The 15,692-nt window shown below is 47.0% G+C and overlaps 1 protein-coding gene across 1 annotated transcript; it reads right to left on the minus strand.

The window, feature by feature from the left end:
- Positions 1 to 1,053: 1,053 nt before the first annotated feature.
- Positions 1,054 to 13,357, minus strand: LBH (LBH regulator of WNT signaling pathway). The gene is made up of 3 exons (XM_062571743.1): positions 13,155 to 13,357; positions 12,174 to 12,276; positions 1,054 to 3,620 (listed from the first exon to the last, which is right to left on the minus strand). Exons 1-3 carry the CDS (start codon positions 13,178 to 13,180, stop codon positions 3,426 to 3,428), a joined length of 324 nt encoding a protein of 107 aa, XP_062427727.1. The 5' UTR covers positions 13,181 to 13,357; the 3' UTR covers positions 1,054 to 3,425.
- Between the last annotated feature and the right edge of the window lie 2,335 nt (positions 13,358 to 15,692).

The following is a 15,692-nucleotide window of genomic DNA, read 5'->3' on the forward strand; positions in this document are numbered from 1 at the left end:
CAGTATCTCTATGAGGAAAGCAACTCTAAGCCAAAGGAAGGGGAGAAAACAATCAGGGCACTTTACCTAGAGGCTAATTTAGCACAAGAGGTGAGAAGTTCCACTTTGCATTGTTTCTGCAGCAGAAAACATCTACAAGGGCCAAGTACAACAGAACTCAACATCATTGAACCATGGGGCTCCTGCTGAACATGCCCTCAACTCAAGCATTTAATCTGAGAATCATTAGTTGGTATATTTAAACAGGTCTAGCATAAACCTAACTCTAGCCTCAACCTAATTTGTTTGTATAGGTAAGATTAGACTGTTATTGAGTCACAGGAACTTCTTCCCCTGCATCTGAAAGGCACAAATATTCCAGGGATTTGGTTCTTATCTGTTTTCGTAGTTGAAAATTTAATCCCATTAAACACACGATTTGAATTACTGAAGCCTGATGTGGTCAGATTTCTACACTCAGGACATTTGTCTTGGTACCAAACACACTTATAATCGCGCGACCTCAGAAGCGGTCTCCTCCAGACCTCCCTCTGATAGCACGACAAGCTGTAGCCTATACTCATAGGTGTGTTAAAAGGCACTAATGACTACTGAAGAGTTTACCTTTAGATCATAAATGGGCAAAGTAACCTCATGCAGTTTGGCTGAGGCCCTAACAGCAGACAGCACAGCAAGAATTCATTTTCATACTTGCTGCACAGAGCAAGGTAAGAAAACGCACAAGTACCATTTCACTAAGAACAATTAAGAATTGCCTCAGCTCTCCATGACTTCATGCTCTGCAAGGATTTTCAAGACAAGCACAGCAAAAAATCTGTAGCAGAGAGAGACTACCCCTTACTCCAAATTAATTCAGGCTGAGTGCCACATGTACATACTTTGAATTAAGCCATACATATGAAGCACAAAGGTCCCCAGGTTCACAGAATGGTCTCAACTCTGACAAACATCAGTATCTTAGGGTATTTGCATTAGCTTGCAAGCCAGCACCTTATACTTGAAGCACAAGGACCACTGAACCCCCTTTGGCAGCAAGAACACCAAGCCAGTATGTTTGGAAAGCATTTTCAAACTTTATTTACAACTGTCACAGTGACAAAAATGTAGTTTGAAAAAAATGCTAGCTTCTCCCTGAGGCTCAAAAAAGAATTACAGAAATATAGAATGTATATCATACAACAGGAGGAGTTTTACTGGAGTGCTTTGTTCTTTAGATACGTTCAACAACAAATAGAAATATACACAATACTTCCAAAAAAGGATGCAGACAGAAATATGCAAGTCTTTAGGGCAGACAGCAGGTCTGAAGTCCAAGGATTGCCATTTCATTGCTGCCCACATGATAGTATCTTTGATATACAGCTTTGAACTTGGTGGTACAGACTGGAGACCAATAACACTTAAAAATAAGACAATTGGCTGGTATGCAGGTGTACAAGCTCATTCCAGTAAGACAGCAAGACTAGAACAAGTGTTACAGATACAACAGCTGAATCCACTGTTCAGAGAAAATGGTATCACAACATCATGACCATTCGGTGATAAACCGTCCCCCAAGACTGGCAGGGAGCACGTGTAACTGGTTCTGGGTTGCCAGAATAGGAAGAGACCAGCTGCAGCGTCGAGACACAACTTCTCCTGCTTTGTGCTAACTAGTCTCCAATTTCATCTGTCTGAAACAGTTATGCGGAGCTGATAAGTTATTGCCATTATGTTTATACACAAGCAAGACAAGACTAAAACAATCCTGCCAATATGTTAAAAGCAATTCTCAACCCCCACCAGCGTTTAACTACTCATGAGGTATTAAAAATACAAATGCACACATGTCCAAATAGATTTTTAAAATGGAACCAGTTAAAGCAAAGGGGAGTGGCATTGGGATTATTATGAAAGTTTGGTTAAGGCCTTGACATTTTTTTCCTTTTCCATGACCCCAGATTTGGTTTAAGGTGGTAATTATTCTCATCCTATTCCAAGACCAATTGACTCCCAAGCTGGTCCCTGAAGCTGCTAGATAACTTTCCAGGAAAGCAGAGGGTTAGTCACTCTTGCAGCAGACCTCCCTCCTCCCCAAACAGAGACAAATTACTTCTCCTTGGAACAGGATATGGTGAAAAGGATATAACCACAGACTTCACAAACCTGTCTGCACTTCATTAAACACCCATGCATGCCTCACCCTTGTTACAAGCCAGAAACGTTTCCTGTCTAGCATGGACATTCAGCACGATACTTTCTGAACAGACCTCTCCTGCAAACACCCCCCCTCCTTTCTGCTGATGATCCTTGCTAGATCTGGTGTTTCTCCTTTGGGTTACCTTCTCCCTCAGGTTCAGCAGCATGTCCCCACACTGCACACCCCATAGGGGAGCAGTCAGGCCTGTCCTGCACTGCCCAAGCTTTGAGGAAGCCCCACAGGTCACAAAGGTGACAATCCCCCACCCCAGCACTCACAAGCCTGGTGACCAGCAAGTTTGAGGCATGAAACCATACAGCCTCAAAGACATCAGGGGAGGTAGGTGCAAGCCCATCCTCCAGATACAGTTGGCTTTGGGCACTGTAGCAAGATGAAACTTATCACAGTAGCCTCTGCAAATAGGAGAGAAAAATCCAAGGTGTTTAAATTTACACTAGCTCTTGCTGTAGACAGAAGTCTTTACATCAGATTCACATTATCTCATGCTAACCACCCGCAAGATAAACTAGGGCCTTGCAGTATAGATGACAAGCAGCAGCCTAACATTATCCTGCAAATACAGCTGTTCAGCACTGAAGAGTCTAAAGGCAAATAGAAGGGAGAAAACAGCTTTGGGAAAGTGGCTGGAACAGGCTCAACAGCAAGAGCAAGAAACCCACTACTCCTACAGATGCTCACATTACTCTAAGAGGTGCTGGACTGGGGGAAATCTACAGGCCCCTCGTCAGTAGAGCATTTAGTGGTAGTATCACGTTAGCGATACTTCACTCCAGACACCCTCCTACCCCCAAACACACAAAATGGAAGCTTTAAGAAAGGCAAAACAGAGATGACAACTATTCTCATGCTTTTAGCCAGAGGCGGTTCTTGGCTGAACACTGCTGCGTTTTACTTCTTTATTCCCCCTCCCCAAGCTCCCCCCTCAAGCATTCCTCATGTGTTCGCCCTCCGCCATGCACTTGGAATTTCTCTGCTGCCTCAGCCTCGGAAAAATTCAGATAGTGATCTCGAGAACAGCAAACATTTCTCTGTGTTACTTCCTTCCTCAGAAGGTCTGTGATTCTGTCACATCGAGGGCTTCAGTTCTCGATACAGAGAATACAAAAAAAACTAAGATCTTGCAGGTGCAAAATTGAACTTGTCTTTTTTTAAAAAAAAGACTTTCAAAAGAAGTGTGGCTCTTCCTTCAGAAGGGTGCAGTCCCTTGCCTTTCCTCAGATGACATTTATTGCTCCTTGTTGTCCTTCTTTGCATCTTCACAGCTTTCTTCCTCTTCTTCCTCCTCCTGCACAAGGAACTCTTCAGGAGGCCATCTCAGCTCACCGCTCTCTACATCGCCCTCCGTTGGCTCCACCACGATTGAGGGCAGACGGTCCTTCAGCTTACAGTAACAATCAAAGTCCGAGGGATCAGGGAAAATCTGAAAGAGCCAAGAAACAGTCCATGAGAAGAGCTGCTTTCAAGCAGCCTTACAGAATCCAGACTTAAGAGTTTCGGGTCTCCAGGACAGAGAGTAAACTACTGGGTGATGGGAAGACTCCTAAAAATAAGCACTACCCAATAGGCTTCCAAAACATACACATGCTTGGATAGTGCTCACGTACACATCTGCCCTTTGGATATTTATCTAAAACCCGCACCTCTCACCAACACAATTTTTGCATTACTGCTCATGAGTGTGCAAACTAAGCTAAGCTATCTCAGAATCTAAGATCTCATTTCCTGCTTCTGGTCAAGCTACACATGAGAACAGACTTGTACTCTAGGCTCTGCTGCTAGAAGGGAGAGGAGGTATGTGGTAACATGGAGCTAGAGCTACCCAGAGTCTTGTGTCAAGGGCCAGGGGTTGGTATCAACCCAGGGCAACAGGACAAGACAAAAATTCAACTGCATTTTAATCTTCACAATGTTCTGTGTACTACAGTTGCAGAACATTAGTAGTACAAGTCAGCAGGAAGATACTCATTTTGTGAAAGTGTTGGAGAATAGCCCAACTGTCTATATTTTATGGCTGTGACATAGCCAGGGAACATACTCTGCTGACAGGAACAAGAATCTGCTTACCTCTAGCCCCCTGAAGTGCACTGAGCAGTACTTTCTCCCCCTCCTTTTCATCTGTAGCTTGCACAGGGGTGCACAGGCATAGCAGGAGACCAGGGCCTGTACTCATTGGCAGTGCCACTGGGCTGCAATTCTGATCTGCTAGCTCCTGAAGCAAAGGCACAGGCAAAGAAGAACTGCCATTGCACTGGAGTGTTAACAGCAGGCTTGCACGAGCGAGTAGTCTGAACAGAGAAGTTTGCTACTGCTTGCAAAGGATGCCTCACATAGAGGTAGAGTTTCAAATCCCAGTTGACCCAGAGCAGGACTACTGGTTGACAAAAATTAGTTGCCACACTGCACCACCCAGCTGGTAACCAGCATATTAATCAGTTACCACCTGTTTATTTCATTTTATCTGTCAAAAATTCCAATTCCATGTTATGGTTGCATTAGAACACCCTGAAAGGCAAAACAACAAAGCAGGTCTCTCTCAAGGCTATAGGTGAGGCCAAGGGTCAGGTAACTTGCACTTTTCTCTGAAAAGTGACCATATTTAGGTAAGCCCCTTGCAGGGAAACAGCACTATCAGCCTCAGATGGGCACACAACACCCTTGGGTGCCTCATCTTGGGAGCAAATCTGATCTATTTTGATCTTTGTGGTGCCAGTTGCAAAAGCAAGATCCCTGTCCAGGAGCCTTGAACATTAACCACAAAGCATCATGTTCCTGATGCAGGTGCCCACCACCTTGGGAAAGGCTGGCCTAAACCTCAAAGCAGAATGGAATTCAGTCAACTTGTTCTTCAGTCTATCATCTATTAACCACACCATCAGCTCCTTTTCAATAGTCACACAGACTTCTAGTATTTTAGCCACATTTATCCCTTGAGTTCAAAGCCTGGAGGAGACTATGCACTGACAAGCTGCTAGGTAACTTGAGAAAGCCACTGGGCTGCAATGTAAGGCAAAGCCAGAAAAGGAAGAGATACTCAGAAAAGCAACTCAATCTACAGACAGTGCACAATATGCTGGGTCTCTGCACACCAGCAGCCCCACCTGGTACACTGAGGACAGTGGTACAGGAGTCCAGTTCCCACAGCTGCACCCACCGCATGTGTGCTTTTTAGGTGCACAAGCATGTCTTTGAACACGGCCACATTAACGTGGGCACTTCATATGAGCTACTTGCTATCAGTCACTGCAGCACAAGCAAGACAGTTACTGTTTTAGAGCTTTGCAGCTTCTGCTTGACCAAAGGCAGTTTCAGACACTCTTTACATTACTGGAAATATAATTGATGGCTCTTAAGCATCAACTCATTATCTAAACTCAGGATAGAAAAAAATATCCTTGACATTATATTGTTTAGAAGGTTGCAATGGAAAAAAGTGCAGTTCAGGAGGTTATATAAGCTGATAATGTCATGAAAATAGCCTCCTGTGCAAGAAAAATAGCAGTATAATAATTAAACTAACCTTTGGCTGCTATCATTTTAAGCACATTAGGTCAAATTGGAGCAGTTTCTTTGAAAATAGCCTGCTAAGATCTTTTTCCAGAAATTAAGTAGTAGTCATTTCCTTACAAACAAGTATCCCCAAAATGTGGTGTGCAGCTTTTTTATTAAAAAGCTAGCACAATCTTATCTCAAACAGCTGCAGGACAGGCTGAACCCAAGAAGGTCAAGATTTTTTCCACTAAGTCATGCTTTTTAATCGTAGAGGCAGCATGAAGTGAGATGTTGCAACTGCGCTTTCAAGGGGTGTGGACAGTCAGTGGAAAAAACATACAAAGGCAGATTTCCTAGCATGTGACGAGCAGGGCAATACAGCAGGCCAAGTACAGGGAAGGGGAAAGATTTTAAAATTAAGACTTCATTTGCACAGCCAGGCAAAAGGGTAGAAGAGTTACCCCAACCAGCCTCCCCAGTGACTCCAAAATAAGTTAAGTTGCCAGGCTCTTTCACACAGATAAGCATCAGCAGTTCACTGCCCTAAACCAGAGGTGCCGGGCCGCATTTGATGGTACCCTGTGCCTGATCTGCCTAAATGCAGATTTAGACAATGAGATGACAAGACTTGTAAGGAACTTGAAGCAAGTTTCCCCTGGGAATACAGAGGCTCAGGTCTGACCCAGAGCTGTGCACCCCTTCACATAACAGCAGTGACAGCTCATGTAGGAAAGCCTCGTAGCAAAGCCTCCAACAAGCTTTCCTGCTTGCATTACCCAGCTGATGTGCAAGATGAAGACTTTGCATCCCTTACCAGTACCTGAACAACAGCAAGTTCAGAACCCAGAGAAATTCCCCCTACCCACCCCAGCCAATGCAAGAGGAGGGACTGCAATTGCTTCTGCAAAGCCATAATTCTGTAGTTGAGCCTCAATTTCTAGCCTATGGTAACATCTTTAAAGCCATAGAAAAAGTGCATATTGCTTCTTAAACTATAAAATACACCAGCTTCTCACACTTGCAACACAAGTGGCTTTCAGAGGCCTCTCCAGACTGTCTTTTGAGAACTGCTATCTCCATGGACTGATTCACATGACACAAATTGACCTCCTCCCCACCATTCTTGCCTTTCAGCTGAAAAGGGCACTGAAAAGCAATACTTGAGATAAAAGGCTTAGACTTTAGGAAGATTATGTCTGCCTCTGTTTTGGATGATCTAGCCCTACTAGCCTCAAATGAAGTCTTGGCAACAAGAATGGAAAGTTTCCATTGCCGTAGGGAGGCTCATACCCTCTCTCAGTACTCAGAGGAACAGAAAAACACCAAAAGCAAGAGATGTCAGACAATTAAAAAGGATTAGCTACAGAGCTACCATAATCCAAGTGACACTTGTAAATTCAAAACAGCTTCTACATGTGTACTCCATAGCAATGTCAATAGTTAAAACTGTTTCTCTCCTGCCAACACAGCCAACAGAAACTGTTTTCAGAGAGAGAAAGGCAAAATCTCTCCAAATTAGGGAAGTCATTACTTTGGGGAAAACTTTACTTCATTATGGTAATACTAAGACAAGACTAAAGGTCCACACTGAGGGGCTTATCACTTTAGATACAGTGTAAACCCATATGTAAACAGTGCAAGTGCTCACCCTTCTAGTATTGAAAAAAGCTAAGTTTTGTGCCTCTTCAGCAGTATCAAATCAATATTCCAAATCATAAATCTGAATATAAGTTCTTAATATAAAACTTCACTGCTATAAAGAAACCAGGCAAGCTGACTCCAGCAAATACTTAAATCTCGTTAGTCATCTCTTTGGAGAGGTTTTCTAGCTACAAGAAACAGTCCTGCAAAGTTTTGCTCCTACAATAGTCATGACTTTTCTCAGTTCTGGCTTCATTTTAAGGTCTAAGGCTCTGGAATACTCATTGACTCAGGCTAAAAAAAGTTAAGGCTACTAATGGCACATCTTTCCAGTAACCATGTGCTGGCTGTGCTATGTACTGTGGAAGACAAACAGGTGAAGTTGTCCTAAACTCAATCAGCACCATGAGCTGTTATTGCAGCCTAGTCACAAAACCATCAGGCAGTACCGAGCACCTCGTACAAGTCAGGTCTGCACCAACATGGAACATCTTACCAACAAGATAACTATAAAGAGGAAGTTCAGTTTCCACCTTTTCCCCATTAGACCCTGGGTCAGTAACACGCCGGCCCCTTTGGCTTTCAGGCTCTTGCAGGCAGACCCCCGATGCTGCTGGTTTCAGTTTCCCCAATCAAGCTGCAGAGTTGAGTGTCAGGAAGGTGCTCTGTGCTCACACCAGAGCGCAGCAGCTCTTGAACACTGGCACCGAGCACATCTCCTCCTGAAAGGCAACACTTCACCAGCACCAGCCACCCCAACCTCCACACAGAGGTGTCTTGTTCACAAAACCAATTTCCCCAACAAGATAGAAAACTCAAGCTTTTGCCGTAGATGCTAGTTCAAGCATTAAGGCTATTACCTAGATTCAGTTTGTCTGACATGATTCACAGCTAGCTGTGGCTGTGATTAACCTAGACAGATCTCAGCATGACGCAATCATGACCTAAAAGAGCTTAAACTCCCCATGACAACCAAACCCAGCTCACAGTATGAGACCAGCTGAGACTCTGCATGCCAATCTCTTCTCTTAAAAGGGAGCCTGAGGTCCTGCAGGATCAGTAAGCCCACCCATTAGCTGGACAGCCCATCTACAGGCATACAGCACACTGCTCAGCTCAGGATGCACCATTTGCTTAAAACAAACACTTCGGGTGTCAAAATGTTTTCAGTTACGCTCAGACCTAGCTCCACTTCCAAGAAACAAAGCAGGATTCAGGTCAAGACACTGTTTTGACAACAGCTCTGAAATGATTAATTCAGTCTCGAACAAGACTAATTTCAGGAGTATCATTTCTGCTGCTGTGAAATGGCATTAGAGGACAAGTTGGCAGAGGGCTGATTAGGCCTTTCAGAAGATGGGTTTATCTAGAGGCTGGAGGAAAGCAAATGGTGTATTAGCTCCAACTGGCAGTAAAAAGGCCCAGCTGGCAGAGGCTACCAGACAGGAAGCAAGCAAAGCCCTCCATAGGCACATCTGCTTGGATGGCACATCTGCTTGTAGCAGGGGCATCTTGAACCATCAGCTGCATTTCAACGAGTTTTTGTTTAGTAGTCTCATGGGAATTATGGGACATCTATTAAAGATCCAGAAATAGCTCTCCACTGCAGGCATAAGACCCAGCATGACATCATCTTTTCAGCTGCATCTTCTGTTTTGTCTGTGCCTCCCTGTTCTGAGAGACTCGTGCCTGGATTTCACCATTCACTTCTGCTCAAGCCCTTTAAATCTATTGGCTGAACCATCTTCAGAGGACTGAGAGCACAGCTTTACATAACAAATACAGTAATAAAAACTGTTTCACACAAAGGTTCTGAAATTAGCACATTAGCTTGCAAGCCTTGTACACATCAGCTGGACACATTTCTGCACGGAGAAAACAGCACAGCCTTTTTGTAAATGAAACTGCCTATAAATTACCAGGCCTACATGGGTAACCCAGTTACCACAGATTTACAACTTCTGCAATTTGAGTTTTCACATCATTGCTTTAAGAATAGTGTTGTTCAGCCCACTGAGGGTCAGGAAGCTTGACTAGCAGGGTGCAGTCAGTGCCAGACAATTCAGTTAATGTCTAGACAAACAGACACTAGTGCAAGAGAGTGAGCGCAGGGGGTAAGGCAGTGGAGAAGGCAGAAGGATGAACATGTCAAGTTCCTACAGAAAGTTACTAGCAAGACAGACAGGAACTCTGAGGTCCAGTGAACTCCCTAAGGCAGGGGAAATCAAACTAAAGTTTACACTCAGTACAATTTATTTGTATCTTCAGTTCACCTCCCAGTAAAAGCCAAAATACTTTAAAGCAGTACTGTCTGTACAACAAGCCCGCCTGCAGCATATACTGATTTTCTTCACAATTCTAGTAGAGCTGCTGTAGCATCTCATCTGATTCAGTTTCACATTCGAATATGGTGGGAGAAGCCAATCCCCATCCCACTGCCAGGATCTGAGACACCAATTCCCAGGTAGTCTCTGTTCTCCACAACCCAAGTGATGACATTTTGAACCCCAGTTTAAGGTCATCTCTACAGTAAGAGAAATCTAATTTCCACTGCTGGAACAAGAGAAATATTTGAAATTAAAAGCCTGCCTCTCGCAGTCCAGGCCCTATGCTCTTGCCTCCTATAGCCAACTGCTATTGCTCTTGCACCTCTGGAGCCCAACTTTGCAGATCAGTGGAAGATGATGTAGCTTAGGAGTCTCACAGTATAGGAGCAGTCACACACCATTAACCCTGTCTGCCTTTAAGTTATTGCACTACAGTGCTCAGACTGGCATGTAGTTTCCCATGTACCAAACAAACTCTCCATCAGCAGGATGCAGTAAGAAATACCAAAGTGAGGCAGAATAAGTAGTTCATGGTGCCATTTGCAATTAATTTGTCCTTGCTGTTTTAACTTGAATTTCCAACTGTTTAAGGATACTTTCATCTTACCTCAGTTTATGCTGCAACATTTTTGGCTTAGTAGTTAGAGGAAGGCTGCAACCTGCTCTCCAATCCTCTTTACCCTAACCTGATTTAGTGGCAGACCTCATACACAGCCCACACATGGCTAGTATCCTATCAGGATCTATTTCTGGCCCTCAATCCAGACAGTGGCTTCTCTGCACTATCACCAAAAACAGCCTTTTGCCATCAGCTTGGCTTGCAATGCAGCAGACTACCAGCAGGCACACTGTTAAGAGATCTTGCAGACCTTTGAAAAAAGCAGTCCATGACTAGACCACTAGAGAGAAGAGATCCAAGTTGCATATATGAGTCGTCATATAAGCTCTGCATATATGAGTCGTCAGAATTTGACTCACACCTTCAGGTTCAGATGATCCACTAACAACTGAACAGGCCTGTTCCCCAGTTCCCAAAATGGATTTATCAAGATCCTTAGCATTAGGGGGGAAAACCTTGTTGAGGCAATAGAGCAAGCTGGGCACCTAGATTCTGACTCATTATTCAGAGCTGGAAAACTTGGAGAAGTCAATGGAAGCATTTGACCTGACTGGTTAAGCTTCTTCACATGGTGACCCATTAGCCCAATTATTTGTACGTCCAGTATGTGGGGGCTGGTCTGATCATTTCAGGTTTAATGACCATTCTCACTGTTGCACATTCCCTCTATGGGAGGAGAAGAGGGCAATGCCATATGCCTTCCTTTAACTAAAGCAGCATAGCTATTCCTACACAGACAACAAACCAAACAACCTGCATGATCCAGATACAGAATTCTGACCCCCAAAAAACTATGCATCCCCTTTTCTTCCCTGCAGCACTGGCTTATGCTAGAGGCCCGAGTTGCAGCCCAAAGTTCAGTTGATTTCATGCCTCAGTGCACTGTTATAGACTTGCAGCTCATTTTTCAGACTTAAATATGCAAGCATACAACAGCACACCTAATTTGAATGCACACTTACAGCTGCCGCCTCTGTGAAGGTTGTGTAATGTCTGCAAGGGAAGAACTCTGCATCAGGACCTACCATTAAGAGTCACTCTTTGCAAAGACCAGATGCAAGTCATCTGCATGCACTCAACTCTTACGTTAAATCTCATCAACAAGTCTCCTGGAAGAGTCAGGAAAACATATCTAATAGACTATGATGCACATACTCATCCTGTCATTAACTATAAGTCAGGAAATAAGAGACTGATGCACATACTCATCCTGTGATTAGGTATAAGCCAGGAAATAAGAGACTGAAAGTAAAACAGTAAGGCTAAAGGTAGTTTCTAAGACCATCTTCTAACCCCAGTCACTGATCTAGAGGTTAAGATTTACATTATATCATCCACAACTTTCAAAATGAGTGCAGCTCCTGCCTTCAGATATCAGCATCTCCTGCGACATCTCAAAGCTTGCTTAAGGCTGTCTCTGGCCTTACCTCACTGCTATGAAAGACCATTAACCCACTCAGATAAGCCCAGAAGTCAAGAAAACAAAGAAATAGCTCAAAAGATTTAAATGCCGTATGAACAGCTCCCATCTGCTGTAGGCAGATCATTTGTATGCCATGTTACAAATAGAGCCCAGAGCCCTCTCACTCTCATGACTGCTGCGAATCCTGCTTTAGCAGATCTTCCCATATCCTGCTGAGCCACCAAGAATGCTAAATGAGCAGGAGCTTCATCACTTCAGGAACAATGAAGTCCTTTGCCAATCCAGCCTGATACTGAGCAGTATTTTAGACAAATTGCTCCTGCCAAGCAAGCATTCCAGTCTGTTGACTAGCTCTCACTGCAGCGAGACCTGCTATTCGGCCAGGCTACGGAAAGGTACATTAGACTGAGATTGCAGTCCAGCCCAGGCAATTCCATAGGGGATTAATGCCTAAGCAGCCAGCAAAGCACTTACCTGATACGACAGGCCGTCCTTGCGGGGGCTTAGCCCAATCTCATCCATAGCTGGGGTGTTCATCATCACTTCAGTCATTTCAGCTGATCTCAGATAATCAGAGCTAGAAACAAAAGACAGTATTCTAATTATCTGAGGGCTCCAGAAGGGCTGAGCAAAATTGAAGTAGCATCAAGAAACTAAAGCAAGCAGAAGAGGTTGCCACCAGCCTATTTCAGGTCCTTTCCTGCCTGCCCCCTTTGGAAGGGAGCGGAAAAAATTCAGTACCAAGTGAACTGGCTGGAGATCTCCAGCACCTCAGGAACAACGCTCTCTGCTTCTATGCAAGAACATAGCTCAAGAATACCTCGTGAGATTTTTAACAGCAGTTTTCACTACACTTCCTCCAGCTCTGCACCAAAAGGGCAGAGGGGAAAAAAAACACACAGTAAATAAGTGCAAGCGCTGGAGTTTTTTGTTGCCCTTCTTTTTTTTAAGACAGCGTGCTTTAGCTCCTGCTGACTTATTTTACAATCTCAGGGACTTCCACACCCGTGGAGTGAACTGTGCCAACTCCAGGCCTGCTTTTACGGTTTTAATGTAATTTCCAGCTTAACAGTTCGAGAAAGTGAAGTGAATTCCCACAGCCCACAGTTCCTCTATTTCAGACCATGCCGCTGTTGCTCAGCTCACGCCTCGGCGAGAAGCGGGAGCTGACCTGCGTGCGCGCAAACATGCCCGGCTGTGGACACAAGCCGGTTTCACACCGCCCCGACCACAGCGCTCTCGGGCAGCGCAGCCCTCGCTGCCGCGCTACTTTCGCGCTCGGCGCACGCCGGCGCTGAGAGCGTTTTCGGAAGCGGCCCCGGGAGAGCGGCCGCCCCCCCGCGGGCTCCCGCTCGCCCCCCGCGGGCTGCGCCAGGCCCGGCTCCCCGCCCCGACGGCCGCAGCCCCGCTGCAGCGCCCCGACGGCGCCGGCCCCGTCGGGGGGCGCCCACTCACCAGGGCAGGGGGCAGAGCACAGACATGAAGTCCCGGCGGAGAGGCTGCCCGCGCCCTCGGGGGGGTGGGGGAGGCGGGAAGGGCACGGCACCGAGGCGCTGCTGCTGCGGCAGCGGAGCGACCGACCCACACCGGCACCCACCGAAACGACCGCGGCACCCACCGGCCGCCCAGCCCCGTCGCCGCCCGCCGCTGCCGCCGCCGCCGTCCGAGCCGCGCCGGGCGCCGCCGCGCCGCCTTATATAGCCCCGGGGGGCGGGGCCGCGCCGCGCGCCCGCCCCCTCCCCGCATGACGTCACCGAAATCATGAATGGCCTCGGCGCGCGCCGCCCGCGGCGGGAGCTCGCGTGGCCCCGGCGCCGCCGCGGGGCAGGTCGCGGCGGGGAGTCACGTCGCGATGCGGCGGGCGCGGGCCGTGGCGTCCCCCCCCCCGGCCCTCGCCCCGCCTCGCCGCGGGTCCCCCTTGGCCCTCGCCTTTAGCAAGCCCGGCTCCCTCTAGGAGGCAGGGAGAACGGTCTTTGTCTTTTTTTATTTTCCTTTTTTCTTTTTTTTTTCTCCTTTTTTAGCCTGGCTCTGACCCCCGGGGCGCAGGGCCCACCCGGCCACCCCGCTGCCCTGCCCCACAGGCTCTGCTGGCACTGGGAGGCCAGGTATCGCCTCCGAAGGACCACCAGGCCCACGGGGCACAGCACCCGCGAGTGCCACACATCCTCCAGGCCCCTGGCCGCAGGCAGCCAGCACAGGGGGCCTGATCCCCTCTGCAGGACTCAAAACGCCCCACTTACGCTGCTCACGACAACGTGGCAGCTGGAGGCCCCTGGCGGACGGGGCCGGCTGGGGAGATAAATCAGAGCATGCTGCACAACCCACCCGAACTCCCGAGTTTTCGGCAGCTGTAGTAGCAGCCGGGCTGGATGTGGCCAGGTGTGCAGGGAATCAGCGCCCTGCCCTGAGAGCCACCTGCAGCAGCCCTGCAGGCAAGTGCAAGGACAGGGCAAGCACACGGAGATACTTAACTGGAAGGAAGGGCATGCTGGGGATCTGCAGGCCCGGCTCCTGGACAAACCAGTCATCGTGTTCGCTGCTTTTGGATTGACTTAAAAAGCTCATTGCAGCCAAGAGTTCACTGGTCTCACTTCCCATTTCTGCAGCCAGGGTGGGGGGCTTATGCAAGCCCACAACCAATGCGATTGATAGCACGTGCCCAGCTCTGATCCACAGAAAACCTTTTGTCCATAGGACCTTTAGTTGGAAAAAAAATAGAATAAGAAGCTACAGAAAGCTGAGCTATATTTAGCAAAACAATGAGAATCAATAATGGCAAGGCAGAGGAAGAGGAGGTGAATCCATTTACTGCCTGAAAATGTGAGAGGCTTGCGGGCAGTGGTAGGTGAAGCACATTTGCTGTGTTACCCTCCTGACATTAAATTGCTAGAAAATAAGATTCATCTTTGGGCAAAAGGCCTGGGCATCACTGAATTCAGCTGAAGTCCAGAGTGTGTCCATCAGTCAACTGATCACACTCACCCCAGCTCCTCAGGAGCGTGCAGCGCCCAGCAGACTGCTCTCCCCTCTGTTTTCTCATCCCATGAGAAGTCTCTTGCCCTAAGCTGGCAGGTAAAGCTTAGTTCAGGGGCTGTTTTTGTTTCACCTATTGCTCCATGCTGTTCTTGGACCAGTAGGTCCAGGCGCCACCACCTTCATCAGAAGGATACTTGCTCCTCTGCTGCCCCACAGAGCTATTTTGCCTGGAAAAGGTACAGGGCTCAGACTCAGACTTTGCCAGCAAAAGAGATGACTACACACATTATTGTGAATGGTTCTTGCAGTTACTGTGCTGCACCTTCAAATGCAGAGTATGCAGCCACTGCAGCCCTTTCTATGTACGTGTGGCTATGCATGGACATTATTTGCCCCAGTGTTCAAGCACTAACATATTAAAGTTCAGTGTAGGGGAGACCTTGCCCTCAGTTCCACTTAATCAGCATCAGACTGTACATAAATGTGTACATACATACGTGCATGTGTTTCCTCAGACCAGATAATTTAATCTTCTTAGATTCATATTATATAATGGGAGTGCACGTGGGTGTTTTACATCAGGATTCAGCAAGCTTCTTCTTTGTGCCAGATTAAAATGAATCACAAGGAGCTGATCTAGCCCCTGCAAGCACATGGAAATTTGGGTGGGTGCAAATAAGCCCACTGCGAAAGGTTAACGCAACACTTAATGGGAGGAAGCAGGCTGACTCGCAGCCTTACTACGCCAGAGCCAAGTTTCCCAGCAGCAAACGCGTGCACCTCGCGCCCATCCGGTGCCGGCTGTCTGCTGCTGATATCACCATACAAACAGAGAACACGGCTTGGAGGCAGAAAGAGAAGTTAGAAGATGACCAAGTCCCCAAAGCACTCAGAAAGCTGGATTGCACGCCATACGGGAAGCCATTCCTGGTCAGGGCACCGGCCTCGCAGCAGGGATCCCCCTCGCGTTGCTCCTTGCATTGGGGAGGCACGCAGTCCTCCTGCTACTGGCTTTGC

Source organism: Rhea pennata, chromosome 3, assembly GCF_028389875.1.
Source record: "Rhea pennata isolate bPtePen1 chromosome 3, bPtePen1.pri, whole genome shotgun sequence".
NCBI lineage: Eukaryota > Metazoa > Chordata > Aves > Rheiformes > Rheidae > Rhea > Rhea pennata.